Raw genomic sequence first — 27,269 nt, forward strand, 5'->3', positions numbered from 1 at the left:
CCACCTCTGTGGATGTTGCCTGTTAAGCAATTTCATTTTTATGTCCCAAGAGTGCTTTTCAATAGTTCAGTGTGTTCTGTTGTCACACAGTTCATGGTGATGACTGCAGATGGTTCTCTTGTTTCTCAACAGACTCTGAGGCACTGAAGTTGAACAGTGTACTAGAGACATTTTGCCTCAAATGGCTACAGTCCACAGTCTTGGAAAGATTCCTCAGATTCATTCTTTTGTGTGAAAATCCTTATCTGAAAGTACTACCTTAATGTGCTTGTTTTTCAGCCTGACAGTGCATATCAAGGGGGTGTCTTTTTTCTCACTGTACATTTTCCAACAGACTACCCATTCAAACCACCAAAGGTAAACATTTAATAAAGCTGAACTTTTCATTTCTTTGATTAGAGATCGGTTATTAGTTGTCTGGGCAAAATACATAAGGATCATCATAACAGAATATCTGAAAAAGAAAAATTTACAGAAGAGGGCCTATCTCAGGGCCTTTTGGACCACGTGCGAATTACTCTTAACATTAAGAACAGTTGACAACAGCTGTGCTGTTTTCCCTTTAACATCCATTATTTTGAATTAAACATTTTTAAAATGAGATCTTGGGATAAAGATATTTTAAATAAATTGGGCTTGATCCTATCAAAGATTGGCATGGAGAAGGAGGGGCATGATCTTCACCAGTGTCCTTCCCCCCCAGCAGCCACAGCAGCTCTCCTCCAGGGGAAGGGCTCGCCCTTGGTCAGTATTTTAGGCTGCAGTGGGAAGGTGGAGGCATGTTTCTGTGTATGGAATTTAGAGGACCTCCAGCTTGTTGTATTTATCACTTTACAGTACTAGGATTGTACATAATTAAGATTAGTGGTTTTCTAGCTTCGAAGAGCCCTTTCCACTCATCATGGAACCCCCAACATTTTGCAGAGGATTCTGCAATCAGAACAAAACACTGTATGGGATAATAAAAATGTGGAATCTGCTGCAGGCCTGTTAGATCACACCATTGTGCTGCATGAGCCATATTCTCCTGCAGCTGTACGGTTTACTAAAAAACCTTCCAGTGGTGAGCACATTCTCTTTCAGGGAATCTTCTCTTCATTATTGATATCCTTGTTAAGGAGCCCCTGGTAAACTTTCCAGAGAACTATAATCTTCCTCAGAGTTCTGTTTGAAAATAACTGGTCAAGGCCCTCCATAAATGTTTGTGTTACATAAGTACATTTTTCTAAGGTATTTTTTGCACTCAGTCATTTAGGATCGCTGATATTATTTGGGTAAATCTTAATTTTGCAAAGGTGTCACGTGCATTATTTATAACTGTCCAAAATTGTACTTACTTTAAGGGAAGGTGGACAATGGCATACGCTTTGAAATATTTTGTTTGGCTGTCTATGCTCTGAGGATTTAGGTGCTGCCAGAAGGATTGGATCAGCATGTTCTACGTAGCCCATTTAACATAAGGCAGTTTTGCTATCATCTTACCTAAGGAACAGAACTATATCTGCACTTTCTAGTGTATTAGTAACAGACTGTGTAACAGAATGTATCACTGTTTGTTATAAAGCCAAGGCATTGTGCTTTGAGAGATGCCAGATGGAGAAATAAAATATAGGGAATGATAGGAGCTATGTATGAGGTTCCAACACTGAAAAAATACTTGCAATTCTTCTATTACAGATTGCATTCACAACAAAAATATATCATCCAAACATAAATAGTAATGGGAGTATTTGTCTTGATATCCTGAGGTCACAGTGGTCACCTGCTCTGACTGTATCTAAAGGTAACCCTATTTGTACTGTTCTTGCTTTTAGGCTAAAATCTTTATTTTCCATATGATTTGTGGCTGGTAAGTTTTGGTAAAGAGAGATGTTTTCTGCCATAATGAAAGTAGAGTGACGTTACACCGTCTTTAGCATTATAAATGGTTGCTCATGAGAATAAGATCCAGCTGTACAAAATGCTTTGGGAAAAGGTGTCCTCTGGAATGTTTAGGAGTTATGCTTTTTAATGTGTTACAAAATGTCTTACAAAGCAATTTTAAAAATATTTTTGGAGGGATATTATCACATTCAAGTGATAGTTTACATAAAATTGACTGGTAATTGAATACTAATTTTAATGTCAAAATGATGCCATTTGCTTAAGACATCAGTTAAATTTGCTCTAGTTCCACAGGCTGTGGGGAGAGAGCGGTAGGCTTACCTTTTTTTTAACAGCAGGTCTCCACATGGCAGTTTGAGATTTAGTATGAGGTCTTCACTTTAAAGAGGAGAAAAATCCAAAATCCCACTAGATCTGGGGTGTTCATAAAGGAGTTATTTGGTTCCTGGCCAATGCATGCTGAACAAGCAAGTACCTAGCCAAATAAGATGCTGGGTTGGATCCAGTGAAACGTGAACTGTTATGTTTACAAAACAGGTCTCTTTTTTTTTATTTGTATCCCTGAGAAACTGTTCCTTAAGGGTCATGGGGGCTTCAAACAGAGCAGGATATAGAAGAACTGCCACAAGAAAGGGGAATTGGTAGAAATTGCCCTCTTGCTTGTGTATGAGTTCTTGCTTTATTCGTAGAAAAGCTAATGCAAGAAGTAGGATGGTCTCTGCATATTTCCCTTGAGCTGCAGTTCTCTCTATTTACAGCTGTGTTCTGTTCTGTTACCAAGGGTCCCTGACACTTGGGGGCAGGATTTCAGAGAAGACTGGAAGCTGCAAGGAAAAGAGGTAGAGATCTGTTCCATGAATTTAGGTTCACTGTGAGGTGAAGAAAGGCAGTATAGAAATACCTTAAATACTAAACTTGCTCCATTCATGGTTCACTGGATCCAACATACTTTGATCAGATCACCTTGGGAAGTGCTCCATTCTAAAGCTTTAGGGCAGGGATACAAAGGAGCATAAACAGTACTGCATGTTGTTATTGGTGATGGGCCTTTAAAACAGTAAAGGCTTGGAGATTTCCATGGGTGTTAATTGTGACCCCTTGGAACCGCTGAAAAGGAAGCACTTGACTGCTTCCCACCCATTTTCCTTAGACTAATGGGAAGGAGGGGGGGATTACAGTCCCTGTAGCTATGTAAGTATATCCAAATATGTGGGCTTGCATATGTGTGTGCACAAAAACTACTGTCTTTAGAAGAAGGTCCATAATTTCATAAAGTTTGACATCCTAATATCTCTTTTTCTGGCCTCATTTAGTATATTCAAGTTATAAAATGTTCATTGTCTAATTGAGCATTTCTTTTTTTAAAAATCTAGTTCTCTTGTCCATATGCTCTTTACTTTGTGATCCTAATCCAGATGACCCTTTAGTACCAGATATTGCACAAATCTACAAGTCAGACAAGGAAAAGTAAGTATGAACATAACACTTATTAAAGAAAAAATGGCTGGCTGCTGTTGTACTCTCCTCTTTGCCTCTTTTATGATTCAACCATTTGATATGCTTTTTTAAGCAATTTCTTAACCCCCTACAAAATACTTTTGTCATTTATAAAAGTTCTGTTTCTGAACCTTTCCATTTTGAATGTTAAAGACCAACAAGATTTTCCAGGGTATAAACTTTCAAGAATCACACTCCCTTCATCAGCTACAAGTAGCAATGGAGATCCCTAAGCCCTTATATCCCAGTCAGGAGGGTGGAAGGGATGTTGCAAAGGATGACAGGATGTAAAGGCTCTTTTTAGATGATAAACTCCTTTTGCCAAATTTTAGAAATCTACCCTTTAAAATGTACCAGCACATTTTGGGAAGAGAATGCCAGAAAGCTTTTGACGGTCTTCGAACAAATTGGAGTTGAACTGTATCTATCTGTGTGCTCTGTTGTAATTCATTACTGGTCCATTATATTGAGTATGAGGCTTCAGCTGTTTTAAGCTACCTATTAGGTTCACTGTCTTAAACTTGTATGGCATTATAACTGTGAGCAGGCAGGGGCAGTAATGTGGAAGTTTGGTTGGCATTAAGCATCTGTTCTCTTCACTGTCATGAAAGAATAAGTAGGTCAGCTTTATATATACACTTCACTCATTTGGGAAGCTTTTGTGGTAAAGAATCTACTGCAATACTGAATGTCAGTCCATTACATTTCTGCAGTTCATACTGTAAACCTTTCTTACCGTATGGTGAGTTAGGTCACTGAGGAGGGAAGTGAGAAGAAATTAAGAATGGAGGTATGGAATAAGTGTTGGGTCACTATTCCAGAGCCATCTCTTCTGAATTAATGTCCACTATCTCCTCTAGTCCCTGCCACTTGCTCCATTTCTCTTCTATGCTCCCTATATAATACTTCTGCCTTTACATAGCCTCATGTTGCTGTTCATAAACACAGTAAGAGGGTGCAACTGATATTTATTTCATCTATGTACCACCTTTCTCCCCAGTGAGGACACAAAGCAGCTTCCATTGGTCTCCACTCCTCCATTTTATCCTCACAACAACCCTGTGAAATAGATTCATTTTAAAAATTTATATATAGTCTGCCTCTCACTGCGACACAAGGTCAGTTACATAGTGTAAGTCAATGTGATCGACGGCTGGGACATTCAATAAACAATACAATGTGGATTTGAAATAAGCAGAAATCCAATACAGAGCTGAAATAATGCAGAAACAAAACATAAGCAAATCAAAATGGTCTGTTGAATGATGCAGAGAAACTTTCTATAGGAGCATAATTGCTGCAAAATACAGTACACAGTAGCATAGTGAACAGTCCTTATCCCTTTACCAATGCATCTCTGGGAATCATTTCCTTACAGCACAGTCCTATTAAAAGGCCCTTCTGAATAATTCAGTGTTGCATACTTTGTAGAAGGCCAGGAGAATGGGAGCTTTCCTGACTTACTCAGAAGGTGATTATATAAGGTAGAGACCACCACAGAGAAAGTGCATGTATGAGCAGCTGTAGATTTTGCCCATTTTTGTCGGGTGGCATCTCCAGAAGGTCCTGTTCAGATAAGTGAAGCTTCCATGGTGGGGCATTAGAGAGGCGGTCCCATAGATATGAGGAACAAGGCTGTACCGGGCTTTGTAAGTGATAGCTAAAACCTTGAATTGAGCCTGGTAACTGACAAGAAACCAATGGAGAGACTGCAGAAAGGGAGTAATATGCTTGCTTTGCCTAGTGTGATTGGCCTACAGTCACCCAGTGAACTTCCATGTCAGAGTGGGAATGCGAACTTTGCTATAAGTGGGGCAGCCACCTCTTAATTGGCCATACTGTTTGTGCAGCCATGTGTTAAGCAGCATCAAGAATGTTCTCTCATATTCACTGCATGTCTCAGTGATGGCAAGCAACTGTGAACCCTCTCCAAGGGCCAGCAGCAGGCTTGTATCATTGGTGGCCTGCAAGATTATTATTCAAGTGGACTTCAGTGCTCCCACGTTCTCTCCAGCTCACTTCTTGTCTCTGGAAGCCACTAGCACCATTCGCCTTTTGCAGCCTACATCGTTCTTTTAATTGGCAAAGTACCACACCTCCTACCAAACACCTACTCTTTTGCTTCTGTATAGCATTGCTCATCCTGCTGTTTTAAATACATGGGTTCTAAGGAAATCATGCTGAGTGTAACATACAAGTTAATAAGAACATGAATATCCCCGTAACCAGTAAAAACAGCTTGTAGAAGGTTCTACATTTTATCTATGATGACATTCTGTGAATTGTAAGTTTGTTTTTCATTACTTTCTTTGACAGATATAACAGACATGCAAGAGAATGGACACAGAAATATGCAATGTAAACTTTGAAGACTTTTTCATATATACCAGAGTACTGTAAATTCTAGGGTTTTTTCAAAATTAGAAGTAAGTGGAGCACAGTTTACTGTTTCAGTGTACCATGAGGCCCTTTTTGATTTTCACCCATATAAGTGTGTTTCTGGAACAAGGAAATAACTACGAAATTAACCTGAAGACTGTGATGAGAGTATTTATCCTTTTTGTATGCTTTGCAAAAGACATTTATTATGTTTTTTAAAGATACTTGGACATCTGCATCTCCAGCCTACAAGATCCATAATGCAGTTGTAGAGCAACCAAATTATTTTTGCTGAAAAACTAGGTGTTACATGAAATATTCTGTGTGTCTTTGAGATGTTGGTCCTGTAAGTCTGTTTGAATTTCATTCGTTGTTAGTTCATTGTATAATTTGTATTTTTTTACTGTATAGACTATATTTTATTTACCATGCAAGTCAACTCACTTTAGACTTTCTGCACAGTATTGACAAAATACAACTGCTATTAAATGAGAGAAGTTTTCCTTCCCAAAGGAATATTCTGTAAACTGATAGACTTAAAACAAACTTTGCACTCTAATTCTCAGTATGCTAATTACGGGAAAACACTTGGTTTTGATTCTGTTGCATACTTAATTTTATTGCAATGTGAACTAATTGCACTGCTCTGTAGAAAGAAATGTAACTAATTTTGTTCTATTCACAGCTGACTTTTTTATCCTACATGGGCAATATAATCTCTGACCTTTTAACAAATTGACTTGAAGCTTTTCCATATAAATAAAATGTGTTTTTTACTACTTGTCTTGGCTGTTCTTTAAGTCTTGCACATTATTTTACATGTGCTTGCTCTGAAAAGATCAAAATATTGTTAAATGTGAATTACTGTTGGGAGAAACAGGCCCATGTGTTTGAAATTGCTGCATATTCTTGAATATATTATGGAAGCTTTTAAACAATTTTATGTGTGTTCTTCATTGTGCTGTGTTGTGTATGACCTGAGTTGTTGGATCTTGTATCCAATACAGAAAACTTCTTTAATGATCAAAATTGTTAATCCCCACATCTTGTTTAAATCAATAACTTATTAGCGTTGCAATGTCACGGAAGCTTTTCCCCTCAACTTGTGTAACAATATTTTGATCTCATACTTCCACACATTAAGCTAATGTTTTTAAACCTATATACATTATATACTTATGCATCTATGGAGAAAACAGCCTTAGGTTTTTTAAAAACAAGAATGCTTTAAAAAAATTGAAGTATGTGTGGTCTTGGGATACTAAATCTTTCTTAAAGGCTTTTTAGTTGGTGGCTGCAGTAATTATTAAATACAGCCAGCTTGAAATTTAAGTTTGTCACAACAGACCCATTCAGCCCCTTTTGGAGAAGGGAACATAGTGCTTTGCTATACCATGGAACAACTTTTTTTTTAAAGCACATAAATAACTGGAATGTGTAAAAGTGAAGCAAGCATCCCAGTAGGTATTTTTCTATTACTGGAAATTAAAAGAAAACATGTTTAAACATTAAACTTCTTGGATAGCTCTCATGGCTTAGGAATGAAATTTGTACTGGTGACTTGTACATAAAAGTAATCGAGGCTTCAGTTTTTTTACCTCAGTGTATACAATCAACTCTTTAAAATGGAAGCTTTATGAAACACGCACTGAAAAATATTGTTAAACTGCTTCTGTAAGTGTCATTGCTTGCTGTGAAATAGATCAATCTCTGCAAGATAGCCAATAAATGTTCCCATGCCATAAATGAGAGTTTCTGCTATACTTGAAAAAAAGGGATGCCATAGCTTGGAAAGCAAAGTGTGATTCACCCTGTTTGTCATGAATATTTTAACACTAACTGCCAGCAAAGGATTCTAATTGACTGAATTCCCAGACTTTTTTATCCCTGTCTATCTTAGATGTTTATAGTATGTTTGTCCAGAATAAAAAAATTAGTCCTTAATCCCTTTACAATGGACTGTGAAATCTGGCAGTTTGAATTTGCATGCCTGTTAAGTGAAAAAGCATTTAAACTTCTGCTTTGCTAAAATTATATGGAGGCTGGTTAGAACTGTTTAGATGTTACTATGCTTTGAAGTATGCATCATACAAAAAGGAATTTACTTACCATAATGCAAAGTCTTCAGGCTGAGCAAAAGGTTCAGATCAGCAAGCCTCTTACTCCTTTTTCATAGGGCTTTTTGAAAGACAAGTGTTTTGAAGCCATACTTGTATTCCCACCCCCGCCGTCGTCATTTAAAACCGTAGCTTGGATAATTTCATATGGAACTTTTCAGCCTAATTTTAATTTAAAGCACCATTAAACAGAGAGGAACTTCCTTTTCTGGGCCTGTTTTGAACTGTGACTTTCAATACCTAAGGGAGTTGAGAATTCCCACTTAAAGATTTTCTCTTCCCTGATGAATATTCTTACTTTGCTATTTTAAAAAATCAACTGTAAGATTCTTTTGTTCTCATATCATACATTTGCTCAGTCCTGGTGCTTCCATTATGGTGGCCTAAACGTTGTCTGTGCTTCAGTCCCTCCAGCCAAACCCCACTTTATACTGTACAATAATGCCTTAGCAAGGGCACATACTGAGCCATCCCATTAACCTCTGTATATTCCTCACATGACACTATTGGCATGACTAAAGCAAAGGATCTCTGTATCACTGAAATTTTCAGAAGTGTAATCGTTAGTCTTTCTAGTTAATGTTAAATAAGGCGTACCTTCTAGCTACTTCTGATGTGATATTTTTCTGCCTAAAAGATGTCAGCTGAGGCTCGAATGAACAATAAAGATTTGATTTGAAACCGGAGTGTGTCTGCTTTATCCTTAAGCGCTTGCCTTTGACTGACTGGGAGAAGCAAGAGTGGCACTTAATTTTCAAGGAGCAGGTGCCTGGCTGTGTTGACCTCTGCTTGCTTTAGCAACCCTGCCTCTTTGGTGAGGCTCCCCGATTGCCAGTGGAGCAATGTGTGTAGGGTGCCTGACACAGAACATGACGGGCAGAAACAGGTTCGAAAACATGGGCGGGGAGGCGTTCAGTGTAAGGTGTGTCTGAGCTGTAACCACACAAAGGCTTTCCCGCCTCCGTCGTAGTAGAGAAACGGCACACACGCAGACCCTTCTCTCCCTCCAACTCAGTACACCTTCCGCCAGTAGAAACTCAAGACTGGATGCTTCTCTAAAGTTCACGCTAGACCACGTGTTGTTAGTGTTCAAGGCACTACTGGACTCTTATTTTCCGCGCTACAACAGTTCGAAGTATCTAATTAACGGAAACTCTTGATTTTTTTTTGTCTGTTTCAACGTATAAATGGCCAAAGAGGATATATGTTGACAGCCTCTTCAAATAACTTGGTCGCTACTCAAAGAGGTTACTTCTTTGTTGTGCCCACGGGGTCTATAAGGCAGTGGAAACCCGTATTTGTGGGGAAAGACAAGGACTGAACTTATTCCTGGTGAACTTCTAACCAGCTCAGTCAGCCTGTGCCTTCCAAGCCTACTCCCTCAGTCTCCCGCCGTTCTTTCGGCTCTCCCTCCCGGCCGCTCTAGTCCGGCGAGCATGCGTCAAGACCCTCGTCGCTCTCCCTTCCCAGACACGGGGGGCGGGGCAAGTGACGAGCTCAGGCTGTGTCTTCCCGCGTCCTCACGATACTAGCGCTGCCGCCCATCTTTTTCCCGCCTTGGACAGAAGCGCGCGCGTTCAAGCCGGAAATCTTGGGACCTAAGGCGTCCCTCCCCCCTCTTCAGTGGGTCACAGTCTCAGTGCGCCTTGATGATGCGTGCGCCTTCCAATTGAGCGGGAAGGGCAACCAATTCAACGATGCAGGACTGCCCCGAGGCTTGTAGAGAGGGTGGGAAGTACAGCAGTTAGCTCGCCCGCTTCCCCGCACATGGCGGCGGTAAAAGAAAAGGAAACCGGAAGGAGAGGCTGTTTAACTGCAGGTTGCTCTTTGCGCCAATCGGGTGGGAGGTTTGGGCGCGTGCGCATAGCGGCTCCTGCTGGCTCCTCATTTGCCGTTGGGAGGCGGTGTGTCTTGCCGTAGGCGGCTTCGCGTTGGGTCGTTGCGCTGCCCCACAATGCCCCGCGCTGGTGGCGCGTGGTGGCGGTTCTGAGGGAGAAATCGGACAGGGGGCGGCGATTGTTGCGGGAGATCCCGGACGGTGCCATGGCGGCCACGCTGCTCACCCGTGTCTTGTCGGCTGTGAACGGACCGCGTTTCGTTCTCAGGTAAAAACGCCACAACTAAGTCTCGGTGGGACGCTTCATCTTCCTTCCCTGCCTCTCCGTTTCTTAAAAACGCTTCCGTTTCCCCGTCTCTTTTCTTATCCAAACACTCGCTCCTGCTTCCTGGTTCCCTTTCCTTGTTTGTTCTCTGCGGAGGAAGTCTTGTGTTTTTGGGGTATGATGGAGGCATTGAGAGTAGCGAGCGACCCGTGGGCGAAATAAAAGAGGAGTCTTGTGGAAACTTAAAAACTAACATAAGTATGTTCTAGGTTGGAAAGGGGATGTCTACGTGAAGTAAATAAATACTTTTAACATGAGCTTTCGTGGACACACTTCTTCGGATGCAGTGAGTGGATTCTCACTAATAGTCATTTTGTCTAGTAGATACACACGCACACAAGCTTATGTCATCCTCCTAATTTATATAGTGTGGGGAAGGTCTAACCTGTTCTAGGAGAGCTTGCGCTTCTGAAGGTGCAGTTCATAGCTTAGGGGTGCTATTGGATCCGGGCCTATTATTGGATATACAGGTGGCAGCAGTTGCCAGGGATACCAGCTGCAGCCCTTCCTGGGTAGGAAAGATCTTGCCACTGTAGTGCATTCCTTGGTGTCAGTTGGATTAGACTACTGCAGTACACTTTGTATGAGGCTGTCCTTGAAGATTGTCCAGAAACTTGGTTCAGAATGTTGTTGTTGTAGGATCCGTATCACTCCAGTCTTACGTTATCTGCCCTGGCTTCCAGTTTGCTTCCTGGCCCAATGCAGGGTGATGGTATTGATATTTAAAGCCCTCTATGGCTTTGGATCAGCATAGCTTAAGGATTGCCTTCTCCCAAATGAACCTACTCGTTCATGCCAGTCATCTTTAGGTGCCCCTTTCATCTGAGGCTAGGTGGCAACCTGAGAAAGGGCCTTCTCAGTCATAACACCAACATTTTTGTCTGGGAGATTTGTCTGTTTCCCTCAATTGCTGCCTACTACCAGCAGAAGACTTGTTGTCTGGTGTACCTCTCTATAAGGATAGTTTTAGGTGGGTAGCCGTGTTGGTCTGGAGCAGAACAGTAGGATTTGAGTCCAGTAGCCCTTTAGAGACCAATAAGATTTATAGAGTGTAAGTTTTTGAGTCAGAACTCCCCTCTTCAGACATGGTCTGGTGTCTGAAGAAAGGAGCTCAGACTCTCCAAAGGTTACACTCTGAAAATCTTGTTGGTCTTTAAGTTGCCACTGGACTCCAGTCCTGCTGTAATATCTCCCCTCCCTCACCAGTAACATAGTGGCTTCCTCCATATGTTTTGTATTTTTTGTTGTGTTTATGTGATTATTTAATTATTACACTATTTTAAAACTTGTTTTAAAAAGTTTCTTAGTGTTTTAATGTTCACTACTTTGGGACCCTATTTTTGGTAGAAAGGTAAATGTTATAAATAAATCTAACTGCATGCTGAGTTTTTACTCATAGCATCTGAAGAAGTGGATTCCAGTTATAGAATCATAGAGTTGGAAGAAGCCTTAAAGACTATCTACTCCCAACTCCCTGCCCAATGCAGGAGCAGCCTAAAGCATCCCTGACAAGTATTCATCCAGCTGCAAACACTTAGTTGGAATAACATTTGGTTATACTGTAAAGTGTCGCAAGAGTTCTGTGTAGACAATAGCCACTCTTCTATTTTGAGCGTTCTACTTACTGTGTTCATTGTTATGCCCTCTCCATATCAAAGCTGGCATTTAATGTTCTCTGTATATTAATCAGAGTTGCCAAGTTCTGTGGTGTGACTGCCCCATCCACCATTTGAAGGCTTGAGCCTTCTTTTCAGTGTTAAAGCTCAGCAAGGAAGCACTCTGTTTTCCACAGGGCTTGTTTCTTCCCATTCCAACTTTAAGTCACGCCTGTTGCAATCATGTTCTTCAGATCCTGGTATCTATATACGTGGGATGTGACGGAGAAGTAGGTAACAATAATAGCATTATAAATCTATTTTGGAAGTATAAAGTAAGTAACAGTTCTGCATGAATCTGACCCCTCTTTTAACATGTACTGCCTCGGGTGTTTGATAACCCCCGGTTGGTCACAATAAGAGGCAACCATTGGATTTTGTTTTGGTACTTTTTAATACAGCTACTTCTAACTACCCAATATGGGTAGTTGTTAATATGGTCAAATATAGATTTTTAGGAGCACAGATGTTTTTCATTCTAGTATAAATGTTTTGTTGTTCAGATTATGAGCCTCTTATGTGTTATCTTTTTGTTACAGTTAATTATTCTGTTTGAAAAGGATTTCTAGTCAGGGTGGATTTGATTTAAATCAAATCGATTTGAATCATGATTTAAATCACTGGTCAGTAAGAGTCCAATAGCACTGTTAAGACAGCTAACACATGGCTAACTCTTCTGGATCTATGGTCAGTAAGAGTAGATTTAAATGATGGTTTTCTACATAAAGACTCATTCTTGCTGGTATAATCTAAATATTTACAACCAGATGAAGGTTTCATTTTTAGAATAACTTTTCAGTTTAGTTTTACAGTTATATAAAAAATTACTGATTTGGTATTACTATTAGAAATACATCATAGATAGTTCACCTCACAATAATTTCATAATTATCTGTCTCCAGTTTAATAGGTTAATCATATTTAGACAACTTTTCTGCTGTACTTTATTAGAGGAAGAAAAATAATTGTTACCTTAATAATAACATTTTAAATAGTTTTATTTAACTAAGAGAATAACATTATAACATATGTATTCTTGTATTTGCTTAAATATCCATGTTTGTTAACTGATGTGGTTAAACAAAGTATCTTTTTTTTTAAAAAAAAATTAAGATTACCAGCCCCATCTACACATGAAAAACTTAAAATACTGTCCTCTGTAGCTCACTCATCTTCATCTTCTTGTTTGTTCATAATTTGGAAAAGAAAAACAAGCTTTCCTGCTTTATCGGGTCCCGAACGATTTCTCAATTTAGAATGAATGAGTCCAAAGGAACAGAATAGTCTTTCTATGCCAGCAGAAGAAGCTACTGCTGTTAAAAGTGAAATCATTACTTCAACAGTCTCTAAATCCAAGTGCTTAACTGACTTCCACCAGTTAACTAGTATGACTTTCATTAAAACATCACCAGCAAACACATATTTCTTGAATGGTTCCCCCTTAGCTCTGAAGTTTATTTTAATTGCCATTACAGATGGATAATAGCTGGATACCCATGCCATAGCTAATTCGTCTTCCTCAGCACTTTAAAGATTGACCCTGGTACTGGTTATTGATAATATTTGTGAGAAAATGAGTTGGAGACAGTGCTTGTCCCATTCATTTTTTTAATGCTTGTAATTTAATTCTGTCAGTGTGCAATTCTGTTTAAGTGCTCACTCAGTTCCTTCCAATTTCAACAGCATCAGCAATAAAACAAGTATTTATCTGTGTTTTGTTTAGAGCTTCAGAAATGGGTTTCAGGATGCTCAGCATATGTTCAACATTTCTCTTAAGCCCAATGTTGAGGATTTTGGCTGTGACAGTGCCATCTATTTTCTCTCGATTTTGTTCACAAACTGTCATCAGAATAGGCCAGTTCTTGATATACTGCTCAAAACAGCCCACTACAGAGTTCCATCTAACATCTTGTGGGAGCATTAGCTTGGTTCCACCCATTCTTTTCAGAGCTGCTGCCGCAAAATGATTGTTATGGAAGTATTTAGCAACAAGAAGATGAAGATGAGTGAGCTACAGAGGATAGTATTTTAAGTTTTTCATATGTAGACGGGGCTGATAGTCTTTAATTTTTTAAAAAAAAAAAGATATTTTGTTTAACCACATCAGCTAACAAACATGGATGTTTAAGCAAATACAAGAATACATATGCTATAATGTTATTGTTTTAGTTAAATAAAACTATTTAAATTGTTATTATTAAGGTAACAATTATTTTTCTTCCTCCAATAAAGTACAGCAGAAAAGTTGTCCAAATATGAATGATTAACCTATTAAACTGGAGATAGTTCACCTTGCAATGATTTCATAATTATCTATCTATGATGTTTCTAATAGCTGGTGTCAAGAGTGAGGAGCCTGGGGGTGGTCCTGGATGCTTCCTTGTCTATGGAGGCACAGGTCGCAGCGGTTGTTGGATCCTCTTTCTTCTATCTCCTCGACAACTTGTCCCCTACCTATCTACCCACGACCTTACAACAGTGATCCAGGCAATGGTCACCTCCAGATTAGACTACTGCAACTCACTCTACGCAGGGCTTCCCTTGGGCTTGATCCGGAAACTGCAGCGGGTTCAGAATGCAGCTGCACGGGTGGTTGCCAGAGCACCAATCATGGCTTATATAACACCTATCCTCCGTCAGCTGCACTGGTTACTGGTTGAGAACCGGGTCTGGTGCATGGTTTTCGTGTTGACTTATAAAGCCCTATGCGGACTGGGCCCAGCATACCTTCGGGAACGCCTCTCCCCAAATGTTCCCCGGAGGTCACTTTGATCAGCCACTAAGAACTTGCTGATGGCCCCTGGCCCCAGGGAGGTCCACCTGGCCTCTACCAGAGCCAGGGCCTTCTGGCTCCAACCTGGTGGAACTCTCTGTCTGAGGAAACTAGGGCCTGGCAGGATTTGTTATCTTTCCGCCAGGTCTGCAAGACGGAGATGTTCCACCAGGTATTTGGTGGGTGCTAGGCTGTCCTCTCGCTGGCCATACCACTGAAGATCTTCCACCACCCATGCAGGACAATGCTGTATTTTAATATTTTATACCCGCCAATTTTAATTGTTTTGATATGATGTTTTAATGTTTTTATAATGTTTTTACTGTTTTAAGCTGTTGTTAAACTGCCCTGAGCCCGTCTGACAGGGAGGGCAGTCTAGAAATGTGATTAAATAAATAAATAAATAAATAGAAATAATCAAATCAGTAATTTTTTTATATAACTGTAAAACTAATCTGAAAAGTTGTTATTCTAAAAATGAAACCTTCATCTGGTTGTAAATATTAAGATTATACCAGCAAGAATGAATCTGTGTAGAAAACCATCATTTAAATCTTCTCTTACTGACCAGTGATTTAAAACCTGATTTAAATCAAATCCACTCTGCTATAATGTATCTTAAATAGAAAACTATCTTTAGATAAATTTTTCCTCAAAAGCATTTTATTAAAAATCCAATTTAAATAAACAAATCCGAATAAAATGTTTAAAAATCTGATTTTTAAAAAAATTAATCATTGATTTTTATCCACCCTGTTTCTATTGCTGGAGGCTAGATTCTGTACTGCGTGGGCAAGAATACATACAATAGAAATTATGTATTGGTTTGCCACTTAAAAGAGATCTGTTGGGATATCTCATATTTCTGTTACGCTTTTCCACCACTCCCCCACTTGAGGACAATAACTGATTTCTTAACTACTCTTCTGTTTTATCCTTCCAAAGCCATTTGAGGTAGGTTAGGCAGAATAAGATTGGCTGGCTTCAGGTCGAGCTTCATGACTGGCTGAGGGCAGCTCTACAACCACTACCTTCCTTCCTCACTTCTGAATAATAATGACCTCTGTGTTCCTTTCTAATGTCTCTCTCCCAGTCATTATTGGATGGCCCAAAGAAGACTTAAGTAACTATATATGCTGCTTTGTGTTACTTATTGTGCCAGTGCTCTACAAAAATAGAACTGCTCATAGGGTTTTGCATTTCATCAATACCAACTTTCTTTACCTGGCCTAGCTTGAATATTTCATTTTTCTTAAAAGCATCTCCTCTGTGTCCTCCCCCCACCCAATTACTTTGAATAGAGTATTGTAGAGCCAGATTGGTTGGCTTGCTATAATTCAGGTATACCGCTGATACAGGTCCTCATGCACAAGATCACTTTCTGTTTTTTCTTTGTTTATGGTCTGGTGCTAAAATAGCTGGACTGAGGAGAAGTTCTGTTGTAAGATGAACTCTGGCCATTTTTTAACACTGTCGCAAAATTGCTAAAATGGGTGATCTTTGGTAGTCTTTGGCATGCAGTGGACTTGTAATTATGTTACTTGTCACAATAAATGTTTGTCTTTTATAATAATTTTTGTCTTTTATTAATAATATCAACTTCTGTCCTTTATACTTTTAATTTCTCCTCTTTTTGAAAGTCTGTCAGACATGGATAAGTTAATACTAATAATTTTGCTTTTATTAAGATGTAGTACTACCTGCTTGGTGGAGAAGTGGTTTTCAAAACATATTAGTTCAGACAACCGTCCAAAGCAGCCTCTGACAGCATACATTCGCTTTTATAAAGATCAGCAACCCGCTTATAGGAAACAAAATCCAGGTAAGTAAGTCACGAAAGTATGTAATTTCACAAAGTTTTACTTTAAATATTGGGTGTTCCTTTGAATATTTAAAGACAATTAAAGCATTACTTTTTGCCAGAACTCTCTCAGGAGTCTACTTAAGCTGTATTTCTTGAAGCAGTTTCGAACATTTTCTCTTCGGACCACCAATGAGGCCATAAAATTAAAGGGAAATAATTCCAAATGTTATATACTAAACACCTTAACTAGGTGCAAAACAATAGAACTATTTGCTTTGATACAAAAGCATTGAGGATGTCAGTGTTGAAAAACCAATGGGTTGTAGTGTATTCCCAAAATTGGAGGTTTTATGAGACATACGCTGCCATACGTGTATATGGTGTTGTACTGAATACCCTGCAAAAAGGAAGGTCCTTGCCCTGAGGCATGTGCAAAACAAGATTCAGTAGTGGGAGGAACCTACAGAGATAAGAAAAGGAAACAAGAGATGAACTTAAGCAAGTACAGACCTTCTTTTGCCTTTTTCAGTTATGGGCAGAATGTTGGATCTGGGGAAATGTTTTGGAGGAAGCCCTCTGCAGAAATTCTAACCATAGAAGGGCACTAAGGGAGAACCAGCTGAGGTACCTAAAGGAGCAGAAGACTTAAGTAGCTCATAGCATAATTTAAATAGCTTAAGCATAACTCATTATGAACTTGTTTTTTGTTTGCCACTTTGAGCTGGAAACATTATCTTTGAATTAGAACTAAAGTATATACAAATAAATATTGTTAAGAATTTGGAAGAGGAGTATATTTTTATTTCTTAATAATTTGTCATAATTCCATTGTCTGTTGTTTTGAGTATTGTTTGAGGAAGATCTTGAAGTCACAATCCGATGTTCAGCTCTTTGTTTTGAGCATTTATAAACATACCTGTCAGTGACCCTGTCAATGTCTGTCTATATGCATGATGAAGTGACTGTGACTACCAAGGAAAAAAATAGAACATAACATTAAGTTTGGCAGAATATTCATGTTTGTAGTTTAATCTTTTCTTCTTCAGATGTAAGTGTTTTGGACATAACAAAAATGATAGCACATGCTTGGAGGGAGCTACCATCACCTGACAAACAAGTGAGCATAACTTTATTCTGGGTTCTTGTCACAGGATGAGAACTTTATTGTATTTTTACTAGTAATATTTATCTGCTTTGGAGAGAAAAAATAATAATACTTTTTCAAAGAATGTTCGCCACATATACTTTTGCCACTTTCTGACAGACATGCTTTCTGTAGGGTTTGGCCTGATAAGAAGAATCCTACAGTAGAGAGACATAGGAGTGTGCACCCCAAAAAAATTCGGGTTTCCCACTTTGAATTTACCCGAGGCATGAAAACGATTTGTAATAACCCAAAAGCTGAAGTGGCAAGCTGCTTCAGATTCAGGTATTTAAATCGCTTTGGTATGCTCCGTAAAGATTCGGGGGAAGTTGTCTCCCACCCACCCCCACCACATGTAGCCCCACCGTCCCCCACCTCACCTGTCCGTGGAAAGCCACCGCCTCCATGGCCAGCTGGGTGGAGGGGAAGGCCGGAGCCCGTGCCTCCACCACACGCACCACTGCCTCTGTGGCCAGCTGGGTGGTGGGGAAGGCCGGAGCTCACACCGCTGCAGCGGCCAGCTGGGCAGTGAGAAGGCCGGAGCCCGCGCCATTGCCGCAGCAGGCAGCTGGGCAACAGGGAAGGCCAAAGCTGCTGCCTGCTCCTTTGATGCCTCCGGGAATGCCCAAGTAAGTGGGTTGGGGGGAGGGAGCCCTTTAAAAAGGCCCCAAAGTTTCCTGAAGCAACCCAAATCGCTTCAGGAAGCTTTGATTCAGGGATTCCAAATTGGGGCCAGCTGCCCCAATTCAGGAAACCCAAATCTCTACCTATCAGGTCCAATTTGGGCATTTTTCCTGAATTGGAAACCCAAAGTACACACCCCTAGAGAGACAACTGTTTCCTTATTCCTTGTTTACCTAGGAAATGTATACATGGCTTGTCCAGAGAATTTACTTGAAGCAGCTTACAAAGTAAAATACGATAAAAACAAAACATTGCTAAAAATTAACTAAACTATTAAAAATCTAGCTGGAGCATAAATATAGCACAAAACACTTGGCTTAAAGCAATTTTCAAAACTGTCCTTAGACTAGAAGTGAGAATGTAAAAACAATTTTAAAAATCAACCCAGCCTGTAGTTAAAGTTTTGAGGAGGTGCCACCATTGAAAAAGTCCTGGTCACCACCCACCTCACCTCTGCATGCAAGGGCACAGAGAGCAAGGCTTGAGAGAAGGATCTTATCTAACAGGCTCGACAGTATAGGTGGAGTTGTTTAGGGCCTTAAAGGTAAGAAGCAACATTTTGAATTGTGCCCTGGAACAGATAAGTATCCAGGTATTCTGCACAAGGTAATATGATACCTCTATCCAGCCTCTGACAGTAGCCTGGCTAGCATATTTATGACCAGCTGAAGTTTCCCAACATTTTTCAAAGGTGGCCCTACGTAAATTGTGTATGGTAATCTAAAATGGATATGATCAGCACATGGACTACTGTGGCAAATCACAGTTTTGAGGAATGGTCATAGCTGGTGTATCGGCTGAAGATGAAAAAAGGGGCTATGTGCTGTGAAGGAGATCTGAGCCTCCAACTTGGGGTCAGGATCTAGCAGCATTCCCCCAAATACCAACCTGTTCCCCAAGTGGCTTTGGAGTTGACCAAGATGACTTCTGTCTTGTCTGGACTGAACTTCAGTTTATTGATTTTTTTTATCCTTCCTACTGCCTTCCACAGTCACGTTAGGACTTCCACAGAGCCACCTGAATCAGTTGTTAAGGAGAAATAGACCTGCATGTCTTCCATATACTGTTAGCACCTTACCCCAGATCACCTGACATTGCCTCCTATAAGTTGTGTAGATGTTAAATAGCATGTGAGACATGCTATTACAAGTGTAAATGACATATGGCTGAGTAATAATTCTCCCCAAATTAGAAATTACTGAAATTATTAAACAAAAAGAAGAAAAATGAGTTTTGGTTGAAATTGACCAGCCAATTATTTAAGGCAACAGTTAATTTTAACTATGAAAGTAATTGTATTACAGAGCTGGTAATATAATGATAGTCTTCACTCAACATTATTAAAAACCAGTTGCTAATAGTATGCTGTATAGTTCACAGTTGCTTTAATTAAGCGTGTTGTATAATCCTGTTAAATGTTTAAAGTTAAATGTTAATTAAAACAAATTTTCAAGTCCCCTTCCCCAATGAATCATGGTAAGATTATGCATATTTTTAATTCTAGACTTATGAAGCAGCTGCAAAGATTGAAAGGCAGGCTTACAAAGAACAAATGGCCAAATACAAAGCCCAGCTAACTCCTGCACAAGAGGAAGCTTTGAAAGAAGAAAAAAGGAGGAAAGTGGCAAAAAGACGAGCAACAAAGAAAAAAAGAGTTAGTTTTTAAAATGTGAACTTTTCATTATTACAGTGAATGATATATACTTCAGATGAGTTTTATATTAGGATTTCTGTATCTTAATACAGAACAATCATCTTGCATTAGTTACATAGTATGCAAGATTGTTGTGTTATATTCAACTTTTTTTCATCAAAAGAACTTACTTGGTTGTTTGTGAGTATATTGAAGAGAGAAGTGACATTATACATTAATTCAGCAGTCATAATTGACACAGTGTATATTTTAAAGCCTGGTATCAGAGTTAAAATGGATTGTGGGAACCAGCTTTGAGCTGTTGTGTTTCAGGGATTAGGAGACACGAAATCGTATAGGGTTGGATCCAGATCTCTCTTTCTGCTGGAGTAAGGGACAGCAGAGGAAGGAAGCCATTTTCACTGGTTCCCTCCTATTTTAGACCTCATTTCACCTTCTAAGCCCTGTCTCCTGTCCCCCAGGAAACAACATACTGAGTAGTTCAGGAGGTGAAGGCAGGAAAGTTCTGTTGAAAGAGCTCTTCTTAAAAGTCTTTGAATCCAACCCATAACTTCTAAAAAGTTCAGTAAGTAGCTGCATTATAAAACCAATACAGTTCTTATACATTGGCAGGATTAGAAATTATGTTTGTTGGAAATAATGTAACAGTTCAATCCAATACAGGATTACTCTGATCTAAGCCCATTAAAAACAATAGGTCACATTATAAAATAAGAATGCTCATGATCTTGCTTGCCCATATAAGAAACAAATCTGATAATTAAAAAATTCATTAACTTACTAATTCTGAGTAATTCCTCGGGAATGTGGATCAAAATACCTGCAAAATAAGACCATATTCAGATGGGAGGAATATTTCTACAAATTCTTGGGAGTGTGGGGGAAGGGTGAGGGCAAATTTAAAGATCTGAAAATTTAAAAGGAGGTGATCTCAAGATGACACATCATGATATCTCAGCTGCTACCTTTGGTAATGCCAATCAACCCATAAGATGCTTTGTCAGGGTTGGCATGGGGACTGCAGTGAAGGAAAAGAAGAAAGTGGCTGGCAAGGGTCAGTGCTGAACATCAGCAATGTTTGGGCTGCTGCCTCTTGCTGCCACCACTGCCTCCTTGCTGCCAGGAGGGAAAAAGCAGGGTGGTTAGAGAGCACAAATGCTGAGCATTAGCATTGTTTGGGCTGGGAGGGAGCATGAGTGTCTGCAGTATGTCCCAGAAGTCTCCGACCCCATCAGCACTTCCAATTGAGCTTGAGGCTGTTGAGCACTGGCAGTGTTACAATTTGTCAGGAACCAGCAGCTAACTGGTTGCCATCTCAGTTGGTTTTCCTGCAGTTTTGTCCCTAGCTAGATAGACTTGGTGCAGATCTATGGTATTTGTGTTTATGCATTCTTTCTGTTATCTTTCTTAAGGGGTGAGCACAAAGAGTGTATTGTGATAGTTGTACATAACTTCCTCTCTGTTATGGTCTAAAAGGATAATACAATTGCTGTCCTACACACAAAAATAGAAATCATTCTCTAATTTTTCCAGTTTCAAATGGAGAGCTGCTGTAGCATAGTGGCTAAGTAGCTGGGCTTTGAATCAGCACTCTGCTGTTTTGACTCCTGTGAGTTCAGCAGGTGGCCTTGGATAAGCCAGTCCTCTCAGCCCCAGCTGTATTGTGAGGATAATAATGACACTGACTTTGTTCACTGCTCTGAGTTGGGCACTAATCTGTCTACAAGGGCAGATTTTGTATTTTTAAAAGTGATTATTTTGGGGAATGTTTGTGACTTGAAGTCTTAGACTCCTTACCTGGGAAACGAGTATAATTTAAAAATATAAGCCAAGATCCAAAGCTGCATGTGTGGTTTTCATCACATACTCTTTTTTAATTTTAAATAATATTTTTATTTAACACACACAAATGTCATACAACAAAGACAACCCACAAGCCAATCCAAATACAAGTAAACAATCTAAATACAATCAAAGCATTCAACCATCTACGGGGGGAAAACCACTTAAAAAGATCATGTCTTTGTAAATTGGATTGTTCACAGGGCTTTTTTTCTGGGAAAAGAGGTGGTGGAACTCAGTGGGTTGCCAGCACAGGAGGCAACTCTTGGCGGGAGGTAGTGCCCCTGATACCACATGTGCAAAGCGCACGCACGCTCCCAGGACCACAAAATGACATGACTTTGGGTCAGCTGGAACAAGGGGGGAATTTTTTAAAGTTTAAATCGCCCTCGGCGAAAATGGTCACATGGCTGGTGGCCCCGCCCCATGATCTCCAGGCAGAGGGGAGTTTAGATTGCCCTCGGTGCCGAGCTGCACGGAAGGCAATCTAAACTCCCCTCTGCCTGGAGATCAGGGGGCGCGGGCACTAGTCATGTGACCATTTTCAAGAGGTGCCGGAACTGTTCCACCGCGTTCCAGCTGAAAAAAAGCCCTGGTTGTTCAGAATAACATACTCAAGGGATGGTTTGCAATATTCCTCTCCTAGTGGTAGCTCCCCATACCTCCATGCTTGTTAGATCATTTAATATTGGTCCAAACAACATAAAATGTTTCAGAGTGTCAGAAATGCTAAGTTACCAAGGTAAGACCATCTTTGTTACCAGAAAAATTTTCCCGGAGTGGTGAGGGAAGCAATGGCTGGGTAGAGGAATGTAAGTAAAGGTAGAGGATTGTCAGTAAAACTGTTAATGCTGTTTGATTGCAACTTAACGTAGAAGGGTGTAATAACTTTTAATTTAAAAGCCCCTAGCTTGGTTGGGGAGGGCTCTACAGCAGCACCCATGAGGCAGTAGGAGCTGCCACCAAAAGTAATAAATTAGTCACCCTTTGACTGGATACAGTATGATACAAGAGAGATGCTTACCGGTGTCCTCTTATTTTAGCAATTAACAGTGCTTGGAAAACCTAAAAGAACTCGTACTGCCTTCAATATTTTTGTGTCTGAACACTTCCAAGAAGCTAAAGGAGCCTCAATTCAGGTAAATAAGTGCAGCTGTTGTTCTAATAACATAAATAATATCCGTATTAAGAATAAAAACTATCTATTTTTTATACAGTGGTTTTAAGATACTGTTCAGATTTTCTGGGCTTTGACAACAGAAGACACCGTGGCCCTATATGGCTTGTTACAGCACACAGAGAGTCAGTTTGGTGCAGTGGTTAAGAGCGGTGAGACTCTAATCTTTAGAACTAGGTTTGATTACCCACTCGAAGCCAGCTGGGTGACCTGGCTTTTTATTTAACTGCAGCTAAATAAGACCTCTGATTGCAGCCTTAGAATTCAATAGGCCACTGATAACTTAAGTCATGCATCACAGTTTGTTTTTTCATCAATTCTTTGATACATAGTCTTAGTCATGTAGATACTCATTTTGTTCCTCTATCCTGGTGTCCCTGTTTAACTTTGAGTAACGTGTGCAAAAACCTTAATAATTATCTTTTTTTCAAGCCAGATGCCAGTCAGCACCTTAAAAAGTAAATGTCAAAGAATAGTGCTTTCTTATGTTTAGTTATGTTTAGGTAATTACTTTTCTGACAGTGGGCAGTTTATTGCTTCTCCCATAATTCCAAATTGTGTTTTTGACATTTCCACTAGTCCAGATGCATAAAGTTAGTGATCCTAAACTAGCAGCTTGTTTAGCAATGGAAATAATGCATTTGCCATTTCCTTCAAATATATCTTTGGGACCAGAAGTGCTGGAAGGTTTCCTTTTTAAGTTGCATGGCCACTGTAACTGCTTTCTTTTGTTTAGATGAAAACATGGGATGGTCAGCAACTTAGTTATAAATGTTTTAGTAAAACAATCTACTTCTACCAACTGTCTTCTAGCCGTTAAAAAACTAGCCAAAACGGATCTTCCATTGCTTCCAAATAGTGCTCCAGTTTGGATTTTGGCATATTACTGGGAGAAGCAGTTCCATGATGAGGGAACAGTCATCTGCTTGCTGTTTCTAACTGCCTCACAGATGATGGCTTGCATCTTACAGAGTCTGCACATAAAAGTGGATATGGTTCTTCACCCATACCTCTTTCTGCATTAGCTCAAGACCTTTAAAATGCCAGTCCTGACACTTCAAGACCCACAGGGACACAACCATGGGGCCCAAGGAACTAAGCAGAATTTGTTACATCAGTGAAGACATTGTTGATGCAGGAAAATGGAGAAGCCAGTTTTGCCTGGTTCCTCTTCTCATTGCAGCTTCTCTCCCCTGTTCATGCATGGTTTTGTCCATTTGAGTCCTCCAACATCCAGTATTAGAACTTTTGAGATTTCATGATTTGAGGGAAGAGGGGACTGCAGCATGAATGTTTTTGTGTATGCACTCCATTGAACCCAAAATATTGTCACTGAGATGACTGCTTTAGCTGATGCTGGATATAGTTGTGAAGCAAATTACAGATAGAGACATTTCTTTCACAGAACTACATGTTTTTGATATTTTTCTTTCTCTTGTAGGGAAAGATGAAAAATCTATTTGAAGAATGGCAAAAAATGGCCAGTTCTCAAAAACAGGTATTGTCATAAAATGGTCTTTGAAGTCGGGTCATTAGTACATTGGAGATCATCACACTTAAGTTTCGTAGCTGAAGTTTTCTTACAGTCATAATTGACATAGAACCCAGGTTTTTGAGAAAGTGCTCAGATATTTGGCTGTTTGAAATTTGTGTGGTGGAGTAATTTTGCAGATCTGTCCTGTGTCTTACAAGTTACTTCTTCTCTTTTCATGGTTATCTTAAAGGTAAAGGTAGTCCACTGTGCAAGCACTGAGTCATTACTGACCCACGGGGGGACGTTGCATCATGACATTTTCTTGGCAGACTTTTGTTACGGGGTGGTTTGTCATTGCCTTCCCCAATCATCTACACTTTACCCCCAGAAAACTGGGTACTCATTTTACCGACCTTGGAAGGATGGAAGGCTGAGTCAACCTTGAGCTGGCTACCTGAACCCGGCTTCCACCAGGATCAAACTCAGGTCATGAGCAGAGCTTGGGCTGCAGTACTGCAGCTTACCACTCTGCACCACGGGGCTCTTATGGTTATCTTAAAAGCTCGATATTAGATTTTGCATGGAGCAGCAATTGCAGCTTTGTCAATTCATTTGCTATAGCCCCTCTTTGCACTCAAAAAGCAGTTTTGAGGAATTTTAATATATGTTGGCCTTGAAAATTTTAATAGTTTGTCAGGTGCGCATGTGATCACTTGAAGAGAAATTTCGGTAAGACGACTCCTCAAACCATTCTAAAATACAGGGATTTTTCATACCAAACATTCATTCCTGTCTTTTGCCTGTTAGCCATTTCTTGGTATCCAAACCAGTATACGTGGTTGTTCACTCATACATGGAGTCTTTTAAGTTCCCACATACACCCCCCTTCAGCAAAGCTTCCTGCCCTCTGGAGATCAGGGCCTTCCAAAGTAGCACCCCATTGGGAACATGAAACTTCTAGCAAGAAAATTTTCTCCTCCTGATGCACAGGCAAAAGCGTGGAAGTTCAATGTCATGTCATACATTTAAGTTGTAGTTAATTGGTGAGGACATTATGAGGCATTGTTTTTTTAAAAATTGTTTGAGGGGTTTAAACATTAAATGATTTGTTCTTGTGAGTAATGATGGTGGTTAAGGTACCAACATTTGCTTTTGTGTTGAGAGACTCTGTTGATACAGCTAATTTGTATTAAGATTTTCTGTTTGAATAAGAAAAAAAATTGCCTAAAGTCTTTGCATGCATGTTAAAATGTGTTTACTGTTGCATATTGACACTTCAGATACTGTTGCATATTATTTTTTAATTTTATTTTTTCGTATTTATATTCCGCCCTCCCTGCAAGCAGGCTCAGGGCGGATAACAGCATTAAAACATTTCATATAAAATATTGACAGTTTTTAACTGTTGGGTGTGGCTGAAAAAAATTCAAATGGCTTTGCTTTACCATCAGTTTGTTGGGTGAGCAGGTTCTAAAAAGTCTAAATACCTTGGTTGTGTTCCTAAAGAAATTATGGGAACTTGTCATCAAGAGCTGCTTCAGCATTACTTTTAAGACAGCTGTACCCTAAGAGGGATGCTCTTGTCATATAGGAAAGAATATGCATGTTTTTATTACATGGCAAATATCAGGGGTTCACCTAAGTCACTTTGGAGCACCTTTGGAGAAACAAATGTATGCAAACACTTGCTATATATGTGGAGAGCACCAAGATGCTTCAAAAGCGTCTGTAATTCTGCCTCAGATTTAGGTTAAATGTTTCTGGAGTTTCTGATGCCTTAAAACATACAATCAGCTTCTCTATGTGAAACACTTACTAAGTATTACTTCTTAGATGTATCATCAGCTCTCAGAAGATGATAAGATCCGGTATGAAAATGAAATGAAGTCATGGGAAGAGCATATGGCAGAAATTGGCCGTGAAGATCTTGTACGTTACAAAAGCAGAAGGAAAATGTCAAAGGAAAAGAAAACTGTAAGAAAATCAAATTTAAAGAAGCCATTGGGAAGAAAAGTGGCCTCATCAGCAACCAAAGTGAAGAAGTCTGAAGAATAAAATGTTGAGTAACGTACTTGTCCGTCCTGAGTATAGTCATTAATACGCCCAGAAGTTACTCTTGGCTGGAAAGGAGTTGAGGTGAGATTATGTATTTGAAAAGAAACTGAACAATAAAGTTTTAAATTTTGGGAAACTGTCCATTATGATAAATCAAACTGCAAGAATTTATGCAGTGACTGATCATGAGAGAGGAGATGTTTGTTTAAATGTGTAAATAAGCATTCTCGTTCAAATTAATACACTTTCGTTAAAAAATTATCTGTATAGAATCACGATCTTTTTGCTTACTAACAGGTGATTTGATTGTCAGCTGCATGTAAATAATGCATAGTCATTGAAAAAAAGCATGTATATTTGTTAATTTCAGTCATGTAATTAACAATTACCAAATACAGATTTTGAATTGCTTTTCGTCTACATTTTTGCATGTATCTACCAGCAATGCATTTTATTTATACTGCATAGTTCAAATAAAAATGTAGTGACTTTTATACAAAACTCTTCAGTTTTCTTCTTTATTTTATTCAAGACAGAAAAAAGACCATTTTTATGTTGGATCTTTTAAAATCAAAAATGCATTACAATTTTTAAGTACAATATATTCTAAAAACAAGGATTAGCAGGGGAGTGAAAATCCCATTCTCTGTCCTATCCCACACATCTTGCCCCATCTCTGCTTACCCACCTGTGAAAATAATAACCATATAAGATTAAATATCAAATTAAACATCTATGAACCATGTAAGGGCAGAAAATGTAAACTAACAATGCTTATTTGTTCCTAGGCACCAAGTTCACCTGAGGTCTTACCTGGAAACCTCAGAAGAGTACTTAGACAAGGGTAAACCTTGAGAAAAAGATAAATCCAGTCGGCACGGGCATAAAGGCCTTTCTTTCAGCTTACAGCATGGGTGATCTATTTTAAAATGCCACTTATCTAAGGCACGCCTACTCTCCTATGATGT

At 39.4% G+C, this 27,269-nt stretch overlaps 2 protein-coding genes across 2 annotated transcripts in view; both read left to right on the forward strand.

Annotated features, from left to right (window-relative positions):
* UBE2D1 (ubiquitin conjugating enzyme E2 D1) overlaps nucleotides 1-6,541 on the forward strand; it is a 58,973-nt gene extending 52,432 nt beyond the window's left edge. Inside the window, exons 4-7 of the mRNA XM_054983627.1 lie at nucleotides 280-357; nucleotides 1,678-1,783; nucleotides 3,258-3,351; nucleotides 5,698-6,541. Coding sequence (XP_054839602.1) covers nucleotides 280-357; nucleotides 1,678-1,783; nucleotides 3,258-3,351; nucleotides 5,698-5,743 — 324 coding nt within the window. The 3' untranslated portion in view covers nucleotides 5,744-6,541. The remainder of the gene's footprint in view (nucleotides 1-279; nucleotides 358-1,677; nucleotides 1,784-3,257; nucleotides 3,352-5,697) is intronic.
* Nucleotides 6,542-9,787: 3,246 nt separating this feature from the next.
* On the forward strand, nucleotides 9,788-26,796 carry TFAM (transcription factor A, mitochondrial). The gene is made up of 7 exons (XM_054983130.1): nucleotides 9,788-9,982; nucleotides 16,156-16,289; nucleotides 17,318-17,388; nucleotides 19,604-19,753; nucleotides 22,639-22,734; nucleotides 24,214-24,270; nucleotides 26,080-26,796. The coding sequence occupies exons 1-7, from the start codon at nucleotides 9,921-9,923 to the stop codon at nucleotides 26,299-26,301; spliced, it is 792 nt and encodes a 263-aa protein (XP_054839105.1). The 5' UTR covers nucleotides 9,788-9,920; the 3' UTR covers nucleotides 26,302-26,796.
* The last annotated feature ends 473 nt before the right edge of the window (nucleotides 26,797-27,269 follow it).

The sequence above is a fragment of the Eublepharis macularius genome, chromosome 6 (assembly GCF_028583425.1).
Source record: "Eublepharis macularius isolate TG4126 chromosome 6, MPM_Emac_v1.0, whole genome shotgun sequence".
Taxonomy (NCBI): Eukaryota; Metazoa; Chordata; class Lepidosauria; order Squamata; family Eublepharidae; genus Eublepharis; species Eublepharis macularius.